The 14,501-nt window shown below is 50.2% G+C and overlaps 1 protein-coding gene across 1 annotated transcript in view; it reads left to right on the forward strand.

The window, feature by feature from the left end:
- SLC24A3 (solute carrier family 24 member 3) overlaps nt 1–14,501 on the forward strand; it is a 473,993-nt gene that overhangs the window by 277,552 nt on the left and 181,940 nt on the right. Inside the window, exon 3 of the mRNA XM_057530157.1 lies at nt 1,788–1,864. Within this exon, the coding sequence (XP_057386140.1) occupies nt 1,788–1,864 (77 nt within the window). The remainder of the gene's footprint in view (nt 1–1,787; nt 1,865–14,501) is intronic.

A 14,501-nucleotide genomic window follows, 5' to 3' on the forward strand; every position in this document is an offset into this window, starting at 1 on the left:
AACCAGTCTCCACTTCTGGGGGTAGGTGGGCAATGGGATGGTCACATTTACCCGGGAGCTGCCCGACGCTGAAAAGCCCCATGGCAGCTGCACAGAGAAATGCAAAGGAACAAACGGCCCACCGGCTTCCCTCTGGGGTGTGGAGGCAGAATTTAGATCAGATCAGGTCCCCTGCTTGGAGGGGGCCCCCAGAAGGAAGAGGTCAGCGGGTGGAGTAAGATGGCAAATAGATGCCGGGAGCCGGGATCACAGCAGTGAGGGCGGCCCCAGCCCGTCTGCTGGGTGCGTGGTCCTCGCTGTGGACCCTCTAGGATGGTGTCCAGTCCGGCTGCCCCTCGGGTTCCTCATCTACAGCGCGGGAGCAGCAGCTTTCCGTCCCGGGTCAGAGGCACAGTGGGTGCGAAGTGCAGGGCCCATGCCTGCCAGGAGCAGAGCTCACTGCGTGCGCCGTTGTCGACTCTGCACAAGTCTGTGTGGCCGTCCTGCCCTCAGAGCCTCCGTCTCTGCCCAGCCCGGCCTGTCAGCAGCCAGCCCACCCCGCGGGCGCTGAGGGTTCATACAGACAAAGGGCACATTGGGAAGGAGCAGCGCGGCTGTGGGCGGGGCTTGTCATCTTCAGAACCACGGAGTGGGGCGCAGGGTCGGCCGGGTCCAGGCGCACGGTGGGCCGGACGGTGACAGGAAATCTGGGCTCTGGGTGCCCGAGGGTGAGAGACAGGCCTGCCCTGCAGGGTTCCCTCTCCTTCGCTTTGCCCCACAGCGGCCATCAGTGTCCTGGGTTTGGAAAGTGGGCAGAAAGGAAGATTTCTCGTGGCTTCTGCCCTGTACTGGACTCCCTGGGGAGGGGAGGGCAATGTGTTATAGAAGTGAGAGCCGGGAGGGAGTCATAAGAGGCCCAGGCCCCAGGCCAGGGCAGGAGTGGGACAAGGAAAGGAGGGACAGAGGGACGGTTTAGAGCAGGGACTTAACCCTGTGTGTGCCACGGACCCCTGGGAAATCCCTGAAGCCTGCAGACCTCTGCTCGGGAAAACATTTCAGTGTTTGCAAGATGTGTGAGGTGACAGAGGGAGACTGATCCGCTGAAATGAAGTTGTCACTGTGTTAGAAGATAGACCTGCGTGATCGTGGTTCCCGTGTTTTCTCATGAACCCTTGGTCACAGGTGGCGGTCTGCAAGCCACCCTCACGCTAAAATGATGAGTGAGCCATGCGGATGGCAGGACAGAGGATCATGAACGTGTCTCCTGGGAGCAGAGCCCGGGTGCTTCTAGCACAGCTGCAGTTTGTTGCCTCCGTTCTTATCTGGAGGAAACACCAAATTCCAGTTAGAGATTTGTGAACATAAAGATGTCATCTGGGCTTCCCTGGTGGCGCAGTGTTCGAGAATCTGCCTGCCAATGCAGGGGACACGGGTTCGAGCCCTGGTCTGGGAAGATCCCACATGCCGCGGAGCAACTAGGCCCGTGAGCCACAACTACTGAGCCTGCGCATCTGGAGCCTGTGCTCCGCAACAAGAGAGGCTGCGATAGTGACAGGCCCGCGCACCGCGATGAAGAGTGGCCCTCGCTTGCCGCAACTAGAGAAAGCCCTTGCACAGAAACGAAGACCCAACACAGCCATAAATAAATAAATAAATAAATAAAATTAAAAAAAAAAAAAAGATGTAATCCTTTCTCATCCAGGTTCGTGGACCCCATATCAGAACAAGGATGGCAGCGCTGTCCCAGACCTCCCGCCCTGAAAGTGTTGTCACCTGTACTGAGCTGGTTTTCTCTCTCCTTTCTGTAGCCCTGCACGAGTTCCCCAATGACATCTTCACCAACGAGGACAGAAGACAGGGGGCGGTGGTCCTCCACGTGCTCTGTGTAAGTACCCATCTGGTGGCCCTGCCTTCAGGGCCGGAGGGAAGGCCTGGCGGGGGTCGGGGTGGGGCAGAGAGGTGCCCTCAGAGGAGTCTCCCCTCTTGTTCACATACCTGGTGGGGGGCCTGTGAGCCCCAAGGAGGGCAATCTCCAAATGTACTTTTTAGAAAATGTTTTTATTGAAGTATAGTTGATTTACAATGTTTCAGGTGTGCAGCAAGGTGATTCATGTAATATACGTATATATATATGTGTGTGTATATATATACATGTACCTATTCTTTTTCAGATTCTTTTCCATTATAAGTTATTACAAGATACTGAGTATAATTCTCTGTGCTTTACAGTTAGTCCTTGTTGTTTATCTGTTTTATATATGGAAGTGTGTATCCAAATGTACTGTTTCTAAGAGGCCACAGGTGTGTACGCTGGAAGATACCTGGCTTTTTCTTTCCTTGATACCCATGCCCAGGGCGTGGGTTCTGAGGTCAGACAGAGCATGGGTTCTCTCTGCTGAAACGCCACCCTCTTGGGGAGGCCTTCCTTTCCCAACCAGCCTTTGTAAACTGCCTGTCTTTCCCCTTACCCGGCTTTGCTTTTCTCCACAGCACCGAGCACTCTGTGACATAATATTATAGAGTTATTTGCTTATTGCCCATCACCCTCACTCACACATCAGCCCCATGAGAACAGGGATGTAGTTCTGTGCGAGGCTTCCTTCCCAGGCCTGTTCCTGGCACGTGGTGCGGTCAAAGCATTTGTTAAATTCGTGGATTAAATGTAATGGCACGTAGTAGGTGGTCCATAAAAGTGTGTTCTGGCTCTTAATATCCACCACTGCCCTAGCACTTCGTCCACAGGCCCAGTGGCTTGAAGGCCTTTGATTTTCCTTGTCCCCATTCGGAGAGTTTGGGGCGGGTGCAGGGGTGAGGCTGTCTCGCAGGAGTGGCTGCAGAACCAGAAAGACCCAGGGCAGATGCTCCACTAGGTTCGTCACTGTGCTTTCCCAACTCGGTGGCTTTCACTCTCCCCCGGAATGCTCTTAATTCCATTCTGGTCACTTATTGCTGGGAAACGGTCTCCAAATGTAGTGGCATACCCAATAACCACTTTCTGTCTCTCATGGGTGCCAGGGGTCAGTAGTTCAGAAAGGGCACAGAGGGGATGCTGTACCCCAGGATCCGGGGCCCGGGGTGGGACGATTCGGATGGCTGGTGGTGAGGCCGATGGCTGGGGCTGGAGCCATTGCTGCTGGAGGAGCCCTCGGAGAAGGCTCGTCCACTCCCTTGTCTGCTCTCCGTGTCTGCAGTGCCCAGAGGACTAGCCCGGCTGCGACTGCTGAGCAGAGCACCTCTCTGTGGCCCTTCCAGCGTGGCTGCACGTGGCAGCTGAGGGTTTGCAGAGGGAGGGTCATGGTGACAAGGAAGAAGCCCGTGGCCTGAATGGCCCGGCCTCGGAAGTCACACACGTCATTTCTAGCGGCCTCTATTGCAGTCACACATACACCATGACTCAGGGGAGGGGACAGAGACCTTACTTTTCCATCCACGCCTGACCTGAGTAGGTCAGTGGGCGCACCCTGGGCTCTGGAGTCAGACCAGACGTGAGTTGGGGCCCAGTTCTGTGCTCCTTGCTTTGTGCGTGGCTTCTGGTAAGATATTTACCCTCTGGACCCATAAGCTGCCCTCAGCGTGACTCCCTTCCTGGTGAACGTCTTTCCCCACTCACCCCAACCGGCCAATACTCTGCCTGAAAAAAAGGCACGAGGGATCTTCTGTCAGCAAAGACATTCTCTAAAAATACCAAACGATAAAGCAGACTCTGCAGCCTCCTGCCCTTCAGGACAACTACAGGCACAGAGCAGTTACTGTGGATGCCAGCTGCCACCCCTGGCACCAGAGAGCCTTCCCGGTCACCAGGCTGAGAAGGCCCAGGCACTGCGTCGGGTCCAGAACGCCCCAGCAGCCTTAGCGCCCTGATGCCTCGGCATCTGAGAGATGGGGCTTCCACTCGCGGCCCGGGCCCAAACGGCGCGAGCTTCCGTCTCCCAAGGCAGTGTTGTTGTCTGCCGATGGCGGGGCTCCACCTCCCACCGGGGTCCTGTGAATCCAGCTGAAGGCAGAGGAGGGTGCGTGTGCCTCGTCCTTCGTGAGCCGAGGGTCCCCGTAAGGCCTCTGCCGTCTGTGGCAGTGCATCTCAGGCAGGCATGAAGGCCAAGTAGACAAACAAGGGTAATTTCCCCCTTTGCTTAAAGGTGCTTTTTTTCCCCATGTGCCTAAAAGAGTAGCACGTGGGGGAAAAAAGACATAAGCCTGCAGCTTCACACTTTGTCATCACTGGTTCTGAATCCCTTGAGTTTGCTTTTCACGGGAGGCATTTCACGTAGCTGCTGACCTCAGCCGGGTGCTGGTCTGTGGTCACAGGTGGTTCCGGCCCTGGAACCCTGCATCATAGAAACCACAGGTTTCCTCGGCCCTGGGCCCTGCATCATAGAAACCACAGGGCAGGGAGTCCAGGGGCCAAGGTCAGTGTCCACCCCTTCAAGACCACGCTCCAGGCACCCGGAATTTCAGAATTCTCCACCCAGGGAGCCTGTACCTGTGGCCAAGGCCTGCGCAGGCCTCCTCCCCGGACCCACCTCTCAGAGGGAGGAGACCCCGGTGGAGAAGCCTGACCTGCTGCCTCGGGGGGGGGGGTCCACGTGCAGGCAGGTGCAGGACGGGGCCGGGCTCGGGCCAGGAGGGGCCCCTCTTCTCCACCTGTCAGGGTGGGCCTGCTGGTGGCCTCCCCAGGGTCAAGGAGCAAGTCTATGTTATCCTACCCTTGAGAGTGTAAGCCCCCTGGGGGGACCTGAGCATCACGAGAAACCCTTAGGCAGCATCTGACGAGTCGCAAAACAAAAGCTGCTCAGTCCCTGATGGTTCAGCACCGAGACAAACCATTCTTTTTACCCCTCCACCCACTATGGTACCCAACACATTTAAGGCGCTCAGAAGTTGTCAGATGAACGTTGTTGGATGTAAGAAAGGCTGCCAGGGCTCACCTGAGCCGTTTCGGTGGCCAGTGGACAGATAAATGCATGAGTCAGAGCTGCAGGAGCTACATACAGATTCCTGCACTCAGCCTTCTGGAAAGCGTCTCCAAGCCCCTGCAACATGGTGGCATCGGGCTGGACCCTTCTGAAAGCCCAAACACAGCTCACCCTGCAGGAGCCCGCTGTCTTGTAGGCAGGCCCACCTCTGGACCGCTCCCACGGTGTGTGAGCGTGGCCGTGGCCCCCCCAGTGCCGTGGGAACGCAGTGAAGCCTCCGTCCAGTGCTGGGGGGCAGCTGAGCGGGCTTGAAAAGTGGGCAGGCATTTTCTAAAGGGGAAGGGGGAAGGGATTCCAGGCAGGAACCAGAAACCCGTGATCGAAGATGTAGACCCTCGAGTCCAGGGGGTCTGGAGTGAGCGGAAACTAAGGTGGGAGGGTGGGAGGTACCAAGAGGTGACTTGGCTGCTGGCTTGGAAGTGCGGGGAAGCAGGCCCCAGTCGCCGTCCCTCCTCGCCTGGGGAATTGTGACCCAGAGAAGTCTGCTCCCCAGCCAGGCGACAAAGGTCCAGGGAGTCCAGCGAGGAAGGCTCAGGGCCACTTGGGTAGGGGTTCCCAGAATCCAGGTACCTGAGGAACACTTCTCAGGGCATCATAAAATGGGATGTGGGGACTCATCATCTGGCCTCCTCCAGTGAGGGGAGGGAAGCCCTCTGCGGGAGGGTCCCAGAGCTGTGTCCTGTCACCCCAGGCCACCCCAGGGAGAGGGCCCCGGGAACCGACTGGCAGTGATTTGGGGTCTCCACCAGAGCGCCTGAGCCTTTCAGAGTATATCCCAAAACCTGATTAAACTTCACATTTGCACCTAAACTCACATACCCCTCTCCACACAGACCCCGTGAGTTTGCTTTTCACAGAAGGCTTTTCACGTAGCTGCTGACCTCAGCCGGGTGCTGGCCTGTGGTCACAGGTGGTTCCGAGGACTCCCTGAAACAATCCTTCAATCTTACTTGTCAAAAAAGCTTACCTCTCTTTTTCTTTTCTTTCACGTGAATACTTCCCTCTTTTGTGTGAGCTTTGTGGAAATCACGTAGCCATTTCTGGTTAAAATTTCCCCACACTGTGACTTTAACTTTCCCTTGGCTCTTTCTGGTTTTGTGGCTGTTAGAAATGCTCAGGCCTGAGACTGCACTAGAAAAAGAGCCCTTCCGACTTTCTTTCCATATGGGTTCCTTCCTAGAGTGGAAATCCATTGTCTGTGTAACTTTATCAACAATGATTATCCCCAAGGAAACACACTTGTCTGAGAACTTGCTTTACAGTCAGCCTGTTCTAATGTTGAGTTGCTGAAAGCAGTGTTCCTGGTCTGTGAGGAAATGTGCACCCTAGAAACTCATGGTCCCTCCCCCAAATGGACGAACAAGCCTGGAAATAACTTTCTAGAATCATGCTTTGTTGGTGATTTATAAATACCTTGTGAAATTTTGCTGCTTATCCAGCATGTAGACAGCTGAATCTTTGCGATTGTGAGCCGGGCTCCACATTTTCTCTTCCAGTGAAGAAGCTTTAAGTAATCAATATTTGAGATTCTTTCTCAAGACTGGTCTGTCTTTAATAAATCAGCCTCCACAGCAGAAGTAAATGCCCCCTGTGTACCTTGTCAGCTTCTGAAGGGATTCTGCCTAAGTTTTGAGCCTTCTTTTTGCATTTTTAGTGTGATTCCTCTCTTTCGGCGGGCACAGATTTCTACATGCTTGGGTGTGAGGTGGTAAAGTATCGCACTCTGGAAATGAACATGGAGGTCTTACAAATGCAAATTCTGCTAAGTGAGTCTGGAAGATAGGCTGCTAGCTGGTCCAGTGACTCAGACCCACCCATGGACCAGCCCAGGAAAGAAACATCAACGAGAATGTTTCTGACATCCATCCTTATATTCTAAAACCTAGACGCTCTGTGCCCACGGAAGAGACTTCTTCCTCCGAGGAGCTTTTAGGGTCACATCAGGCTTCCCAGGGTGGCCAAAGGGATGCTCAGGCCACCAGGAGGTCCCTGACCATCTGCCTTCAGCCAGCTCTGTCCAGGGGGGGGACTCCCTTGTCCATATCTCCATCCTCACTGCATCCCAGTGTCCAGTGCCCATTTTAGTGGCTCCCACGTGAGGAGAGGAGGTGGGCTCCCAACAGCGTGGGTGTTTGAGAAGCACAGGCAGGAGCCGTGTGCTGGGCCATCACGCGAGTGTGCTGGGCCATCAGCCGTGTGCTGGGCCATCACGCGAGTGTGCTGGGCCATCAGCCGTGTGCTGGGCCATCACGCGAGTGTGCTGGGCCATCAGCCGTGTGCTGGGCCATCACGCGAGTGTGCTGGGCCATCAGCCGTGTGCTGGGCCATCACGCGAGTGTGCTGGGCCATCAGCCGTGTGCTGGGCCATCACGCGAGTGTGCTGGGCCATCAGCCGTGTGCTGGGCCATCACGCGAGTGTGCTGGGCCATCAGCCGTGTGCTGGGCCATCACGCGAGTGTGCTGGGCCATCAGCCGTGTGCTGGGCCATCACGCGAGTGTGCTGGGCCATCAGCCGTGTGCTGGGCCATCACGCGAGTGTGCTGGGCCATCAGCCGTGTGCTGGGCCATCTCCGCCCAGGGAGGTGCTCCAGGAGCAGCAACGGGGACCGTTCATGTCAGTCCCTGCAGCATCCCCATAGGATGGTGTCCAGGGCTGGATCCGCAAGGTTGGTGGTCTCCCCAAGCCCCCAGCGCCTGTCCACATTTCTCTCCTCCTTCTCTGCCCAGGAAGTTTTTAATCTGGTCTAGGAATTGGGGAAACTCACTCTGTGAGCCTGCATCCAGATTCTCCCTTACTCCCAGAACAGCTTTTTGATCTCAAGAACTTGCTCATTTCTGTCTCGTGATTCCATGAAGACCTCCTGTCTCCCCAGAGCTGCAGAGGAAACCAATTGGCACTGGAGGAAGGCCCCTGGGACAGAGGTGGTGAAATGTGGTTGGGATTCGAGGGTCAGGCTGTTCAGATACCGTCCTCCCTCTGCAATTGTGGTTTCTCTAGGTCCGGTCTGTACTTCCTTGATGTCGCGGCATTGCCCGCCTAGCCCAAGCAGAGTGCCTGCGTGCCCTGGCTCTCTCTGTCCTGCCCCCTCCAGGCCGTCTCTGCCCCCGAGCTGGCCCCGCCTCCCCCTGGTGTCCTCTGCCCCTGCTCTGCTTGCTCACTCCCCGCCCCACCCGCACTCTTCACTGTCCCTTAATTCACAACCCCCAGAAGCCTCGTGTTTTTCCTGCCAGACCATGGGTCACCAGCCGACCTGACGCTTGGTCAGGTCTTCATCAGTCAGGGTGACTGAAGCACAGGAGTGTGGGCGGATCCTGAAGGGGGACTCTTGGCTTTGCAGCCTGCACCCTAATGGCAACCTAAACCCCCACCCAGAGCGAGGTGAAGGCTACTTTGGATGTGCTCCTTGGGAACCTGGGGGAGAGCCCTATCTCAGTTGGGAAGGACTCCCTTCCTCTCCCTGACTCCTGCGAGCTCCAATCCCCTTTCAGTCCTGGGGGAGGGGGCTCTCTGGAAGGGGCCTCACTTGGTGGATGTCATTTCCTTGTGGGCTGGGCTGCTTCCAGTTATCTGTTTAATTATAATATCTAGAAAACGGTTTCCCTGGATCCACTCCCTTCCCTGGGGCCTAGATTGCTTTTGTTAAGAGCCAAAGAATAATCTAATTGATGCCCTAGCTGGTTCTCAGGGGATGGAGGGGCCAGGGTACCAGCAGGAGGTGGAAGGGGCCCTTCCTGCCCCCCCCAACTTGGAGAGGCAGCTTTGCATGTCAAAGCTCCACCTCAGCCCCAGGGGTTATTTTTAGCTCTCCAAGGCCATCCTTTTGCTTTTTTGGCCCTGAGACTCAACTTTACTTGTATAGACCAGCGCTACCTAGTAGAACTTTTTGTGCTGATGGAGGTGTTCTCTCTCTGCTCCTTCCAATAAGGCGGCTGCTGGCCACCTGTGGCTACTGAGCATTTGAAGTGCGGTTAGTCTGACTGAGAGGTTAGTCTGATTTTAAATTTTATTATAATTAATATACATTTAAATAGCCACAAGTGGAAGGGGTTCCCCTAGAAAACCTAGAGATAAATTCTAATTCAGCATCATCCCTCCCTTTGCTTGTGTTGTCAACTCAAAATCACAAAGCAGAGGTGGCCGGGAATAAAAGGTCACCAGGAAAGAGGCGCTGCTCCTTTACCCCAGCCTCTGATGGATTTAGCAGCTCCAACAAACGGGATGCAGAGAAGGCACTGCCAGGCCACCAGGATGGGATGTTTGATGAGAGAGTAGGACACCGAGATTAGGAGTGAGAAAGTTTGTATATCACCAACATGCTGGGGGCTTTGGAACAAGTTACAGAACTTCTCCTGGCCTCAATTTCCACATCTGTAAAGTGGGAGCACATAGTAGATACTCAGGAAATGTTAGGTTCTTTAGTCTTCACCTTCTCCCCACCCCACATCCCTCTAAGGGCAGCTCACCTGTGCTTAACCATCACAAAGGACCAGAGACGGACCCACTGGGAGACAGCCCCGTCCTTGAGAGCACCAGGACAGGGCGTGTCCCAGAGACCTCTGTGCAACTGGCATTGCCACCAAGCCCAGCGCTCTGGGAGAGGGGCTGCCGCAGGGGTTTTAACATTTAAGGGGACCCACAGGATCTGGTCAGCAAGGCCCTGGCAAAAAGTCGCTGGCGAGGCAGACGTGTTTATTTAAGGGATTTCACCCTGGAAGAGAAAAATGATTAGAGGAGCTTGTGGAATTTCCTGTTTACTCTTGTAAAAGTGCTGAGCATGTCCTTAATTTGTCAGTGTCAACTCAAAGCTAAAACTGGTGTCCAGAGAGGATTAGTACAAAGAGGGTAAATTATGTTCGGATAGATCTTAAGTTACTCACTCATCTCCTTGCATGAGACCTAGTTCAGACGACCCAGGGCTGACCATTAGGCCCCATGGGCCGCACGCAGGTTGGCTGGTGGTTGATTCTCCAGGACCCCGAGCTGGATATAAAGCCTGGCGGTTTAGAGCATGCACTTTGAGTGAAACCCACCTGAGTGTCAGTCCTGGCTTTTCTACCGATAAGCCGCGTAGCCATGACAAGCTGCTTTACCTTGCCAAGCCTCAGTTTCCCCATCGGTCACTGGAGGTAAATGCAGCACCCACCTCATCTGGCTGCTTTCAGGAACGCATGAAGATAGGCGTGCAAAGCTCTTGGCAGAGCATCTGGCGCTGCCTGGGTAATGCCCCACCTGTAACCACTTAGTATGTACAGCTTGTGCGTGCCTGCCTGACCCCCATCATCCGGCCCCCATGACTCTGGGCTTTTTCTGGTCCCCAGAGCCCATCCTACCAGAATGCAGGGCAGCACAGATGTACCAGGAACTCACCAGCCCCCAGAAGTAGCCCTCAGACAGAGAGGGGTTGGTGAATAAATACCTCGGTTCCCTCGTGCCTCGGATGTGCTCGCGGAAACGCCACCCTGACTCCCGCGGTTGTCCAAGCAGGGATAAGCTCTAGGTGCCCATCCAGCATCTTGCTGGATAACACGCCTTGATGAGCTGCCCGTTCTTCCGCAACTCATTTTCTTGCTCTTCTCTGGGGGGCGCTTCCTGAGATTCCCCCCTCCCAGTTAAAAGACTTGCACTGGAATCCTGGAATCCAGTTCTGCTTCTGAGGCAAAGGCTGAATAGATATCACCTACCATTATTATTATGCACATCCGTTCCCTCTCTAATATTGAGCTGCATGAGCTGCATGAGGCTACAGGAGATGCAGAATTCTGAGACTCCAACCCATTCTGGACAGGCACACACTAAGGTGCGACATGGGTTGATCTACTGTCTCTTTGGTTCACGTCCTGAACCCAATGCAAGAGAGAAAGAAGCTTGGGGGGGAATGAGCTTTGGAGCAGACAGTGTCACATTGGATCTTATGAGGAGCCCCAAATGGTGATGGGAGAGAGCATGCACATTGCTTAGACACCAAATGTTTACCCATGGGGACTGGACACCCGCAGCCTGCTGTATGCTCCTCTTCATCTTATATATCTAACTTATCACTTGGTCCACCCTTCCCCACTCTAATTATTTTATTTTCCTTTATTTTCTTACATACAAAACAAACTTAATTTTTGTGTTCCTCTGAGATGACATTGCCAACAGTCCCAATTTGTGAATAATAGTTCTATACTGACTACAGTTTTGTAGTATTTTTTCCTCTGTAAAGTGTAAGTTCAAAAGCTAAACACACAATGAGATGCTGATACTTAGCCTAAAGAACTAGTCTTTAGCAAACATTGAACAAATCAATCTGGATAAAATAGCCCATTACATGCTCTAATTTATCAGAAAACACTCCATGTATTTTTTTTTGAATTTTATTTATTTTTTTATACAGCAGGTTCTTATTAGTCATCCATTTTATACATATTAGTGTATATATATCAATCCCAATCTCCCAGTTCATCACACGACCACCCCCTGCCGCCACTTTCCCCCCTTGGTGTCCATACGTTTGTCCTGTACATCTGTGTCTCTATTTCTGCCCTGCGAACTGGTTCATCTGTACCAGTTTTCTAAGTTCCACATATATGCTTTAATATACGATATTTGTTTTTCTCTTTCTGACTTACTTCACTCTGTATGACAGTCTCTAGGTCCATCCACATCTCTACAAAGGACCCAATTTTGTTCCTTTTTATGGCTGAGTAATATTCCATTGTATATATGTACCACAACTTCTTTATCCATTCGTCTGTCGATGGACATTTAGGTTTCTTCCATGACCTGTATTGTAAATAGTGCTACAATGAACATTGAGGTGCATGTGTCTTTTTGAATTATGGTTTTCTCTGGGTATATGCCCAGTAGTGGGATTGCTGGGTCATATGGTAATTCTATTTTCAGTTTTTTAGGGAACCTCCATACTGTTCTCCATAGTGGCTGTATCAATTTACATTCCCACCAACAGGGCAATAGGGTTCCCTTTTCTCCACACCCTCTCCAACATTTATTGTTTTTAGATTTTCTGATGATGCCCATTCTAACTGGTGTGACGTGATACCTCATTGTGGTTTTGATTTGCATTTCTCTAATAATTAGTGATGTTGAGCATCTTTTCATGTGCTTCTTGGCCATCTGTATGTCTTCTTTGGAGAAATGTCTATTTAGTCTTCTGCCCATTTTTGGATTGGGTTGTTTGTTTTTTTAATATTGAGCTGCATGAGCTATTTATATATTTTGGAGGTTAATCCTTTGTCTGTTGATTCATTTGCAAATATTTTCTCCCATTCTGAAGGTTGTCTTTTCGTCTGGTTTGTAGTTTCCTTTGCTGTGCAAAAGCTTTGAAGTTTCATTAGGTCCCATTTGTTTATTTTTGTTGTTATTTCCATTACTCTAGGAGGTGGATCAAAAAAGATCTTGCTGTGATTTATGTCAAAGAGTGTTCTTCCTATGTTTTCCTCTAAGAGTTTTAGGTCTTATATTTAGGTCTCTAATCCATTTTGAGTTTATTTTTATGTAAATAAAATGGTGTTAGGGAGTGTTCTAATTTCATTCTTTTACATGTAGCTGTCCAGTTTTCCCAGCACCACTTATTGAAGAGACTGTCTTTTCTCCTTTGTATATCCTTGCCTCCTTTGTCATAGATTAGTTGACCATTGGTGCATGGGTTTATCTCTGGGCTTTCTATCCAGTTCCATTGATCTATATTTCTGTTTTTGTGCCAGTACCATATTGTCTTGATTACTGCAGCTTTGTAGTATAGTCTGAAGTCAGGGAGTCTGATTCCTCCAGCTCCGTTTTTTTCCCTCAAGACTGCTTTGGCTATTTGGGGTCTTTTGTGTCTCCATACAAACTTTAAGAATTCTTGTTCTAGTTCTGTGAAAAATGCCATTGGTAATTTGATAGCGATTGCATTGAATCTGTAGATTGCTTTGGGTAGTATAGTCATTTTCAAAATATTGATTCTTCCAATGCAAGAACATGGTATATCTCTCCATCTGTTTATGTCATCTTTAATTTCTTTCAGCAGTGTCTTATAGTTTTCTGCATACAGGTCTTTTGTCTCCCTAAGTAGGTTTATTCCTAGGTATTTTATTCTTTTTGTTGCAGTGGTAAATGGGAGTGTTTCCTTAATTTCTCTTTCAGATTTTTCATCATTAGGGTATAGGAATGCAAGAGATTTCTGTGCATTAATTTTGTATCCTGCAACTTTACCAAATTCAATGATTAGCTCTAGTAGTTTTCTGGTGGCATCTTTAGGATTCTCTATGTATAGTACCATGTCATCTGCAAACAGTAACAGTTTTACTTCTTCTTTTCCAATTTGTATTCCTTTTATTTCTTTTTCTTCTCTGATTGCCGTGGCTAGGACTTCCAAAACTATGTTGAATAATAGTGGCGAGAGTGGACATCCTTGTCTTGTTCCTGATCTTAGAGGAAATGCTTTCAGTTTTCACCATTGAGAATGATGTTTGCTGTGGGTTTGTCATATATGGCCTTTATTATGTTGAGGTAGCTTCCCTCTGTGCCCACTTTCTGGAGAGTTTTTATCATAAATGGGTGTTGAATTTTGTCAAAAGCTTTTTCTGCATCTATTGAGATGATCATATGGTTTTTCTTCTTCAATTTGTTAATATGGTGTATCACATTGATTGATTTGTGTATATTGAAGAATCCTTGCATCCCTGGGATAGGTCCCACTTGACCATGGTGTATGATCCTTTTAATGTGTTGATGGATTCTGTTTGCTAGTATTTTGTTGAGGATTTTTGCATCTATATTCATGAGTGATATTGGTCTGTAATTTTCTTTTTTTGTAGTATCTTTGTCTGGTTTTGGTATCAGGGTGATGGTGGCCTCATAGAATGAGTTTAGTAGTGTTCCTTCCTCTGAAATTTTTTTGGAAGAGTTTGAGAAGGATGGGTGTTAGCTCTTCTCTAAATGTTTGATAAAATTCACCTGTGAAGCCATCTGGTCCTGGACTTCTGTTTGTTGGAAGATTTTTAATCACAGTTTCAATTTCATTACTTGTGATTGGTCTGTTCATATTTTCTGTTTCTTCCTGGTTCAGTCTTGGAAGGTTATACCTTTCTAAGAATTTGTCCATTTCTTCCAGGTTGTCCATTTTATTGGCATAGAGTTGCTTGTACTGGTCTCTTAGGATGCTTTGTATTTCTGCAGTGTCCGTTGTAACTTCTCCTTTTTCATTTCTAATTTTATTCATTTGAGTCCTCTCCCTCTTTTTCTTGATGAGTCTGGCTAATGGTTTATCAATTTTGTTTATCTTCTCAAAGAACCAGCTTTTAGTTTTATTGATCTTTGCTATTGTTTTCTTTATTTCTATTTCATTTATTTCTGCTCTGATCTTTATGATTACTTTCCTTCTGCTAACTTTGGGTTTTGTTTGTTCTTCTTTCTCTAGTTCCTTTAGGTTTAAAGTTAGATTGTTTAGAGATTTTTCTTGTTTCTTGAGGTAGGCTTGTATTGCTATAAACTTCCCTCTTAGAACTGCTTTTGCTGCATCCCATATGTTTTGGATCGTCGTGTTTTCTTTGTCATTTGTCTCT

Source organism: Balaenoptera acutorostrata, chromosome 15 (assembly GCF_949987535.1).
Source record: "Balaenoptera acutorostrata chromosome 15, mBalAcu1.1, whole genome shotgun sequence".
NCBI classification, from domain to species: domain Eukaryota; kingdom Metazoa; phylum Chordata; class Mammalia; order Artiodactyla; family Balaenopteridae; genus Balaenoptera; species Balaenoptera acutorostrata.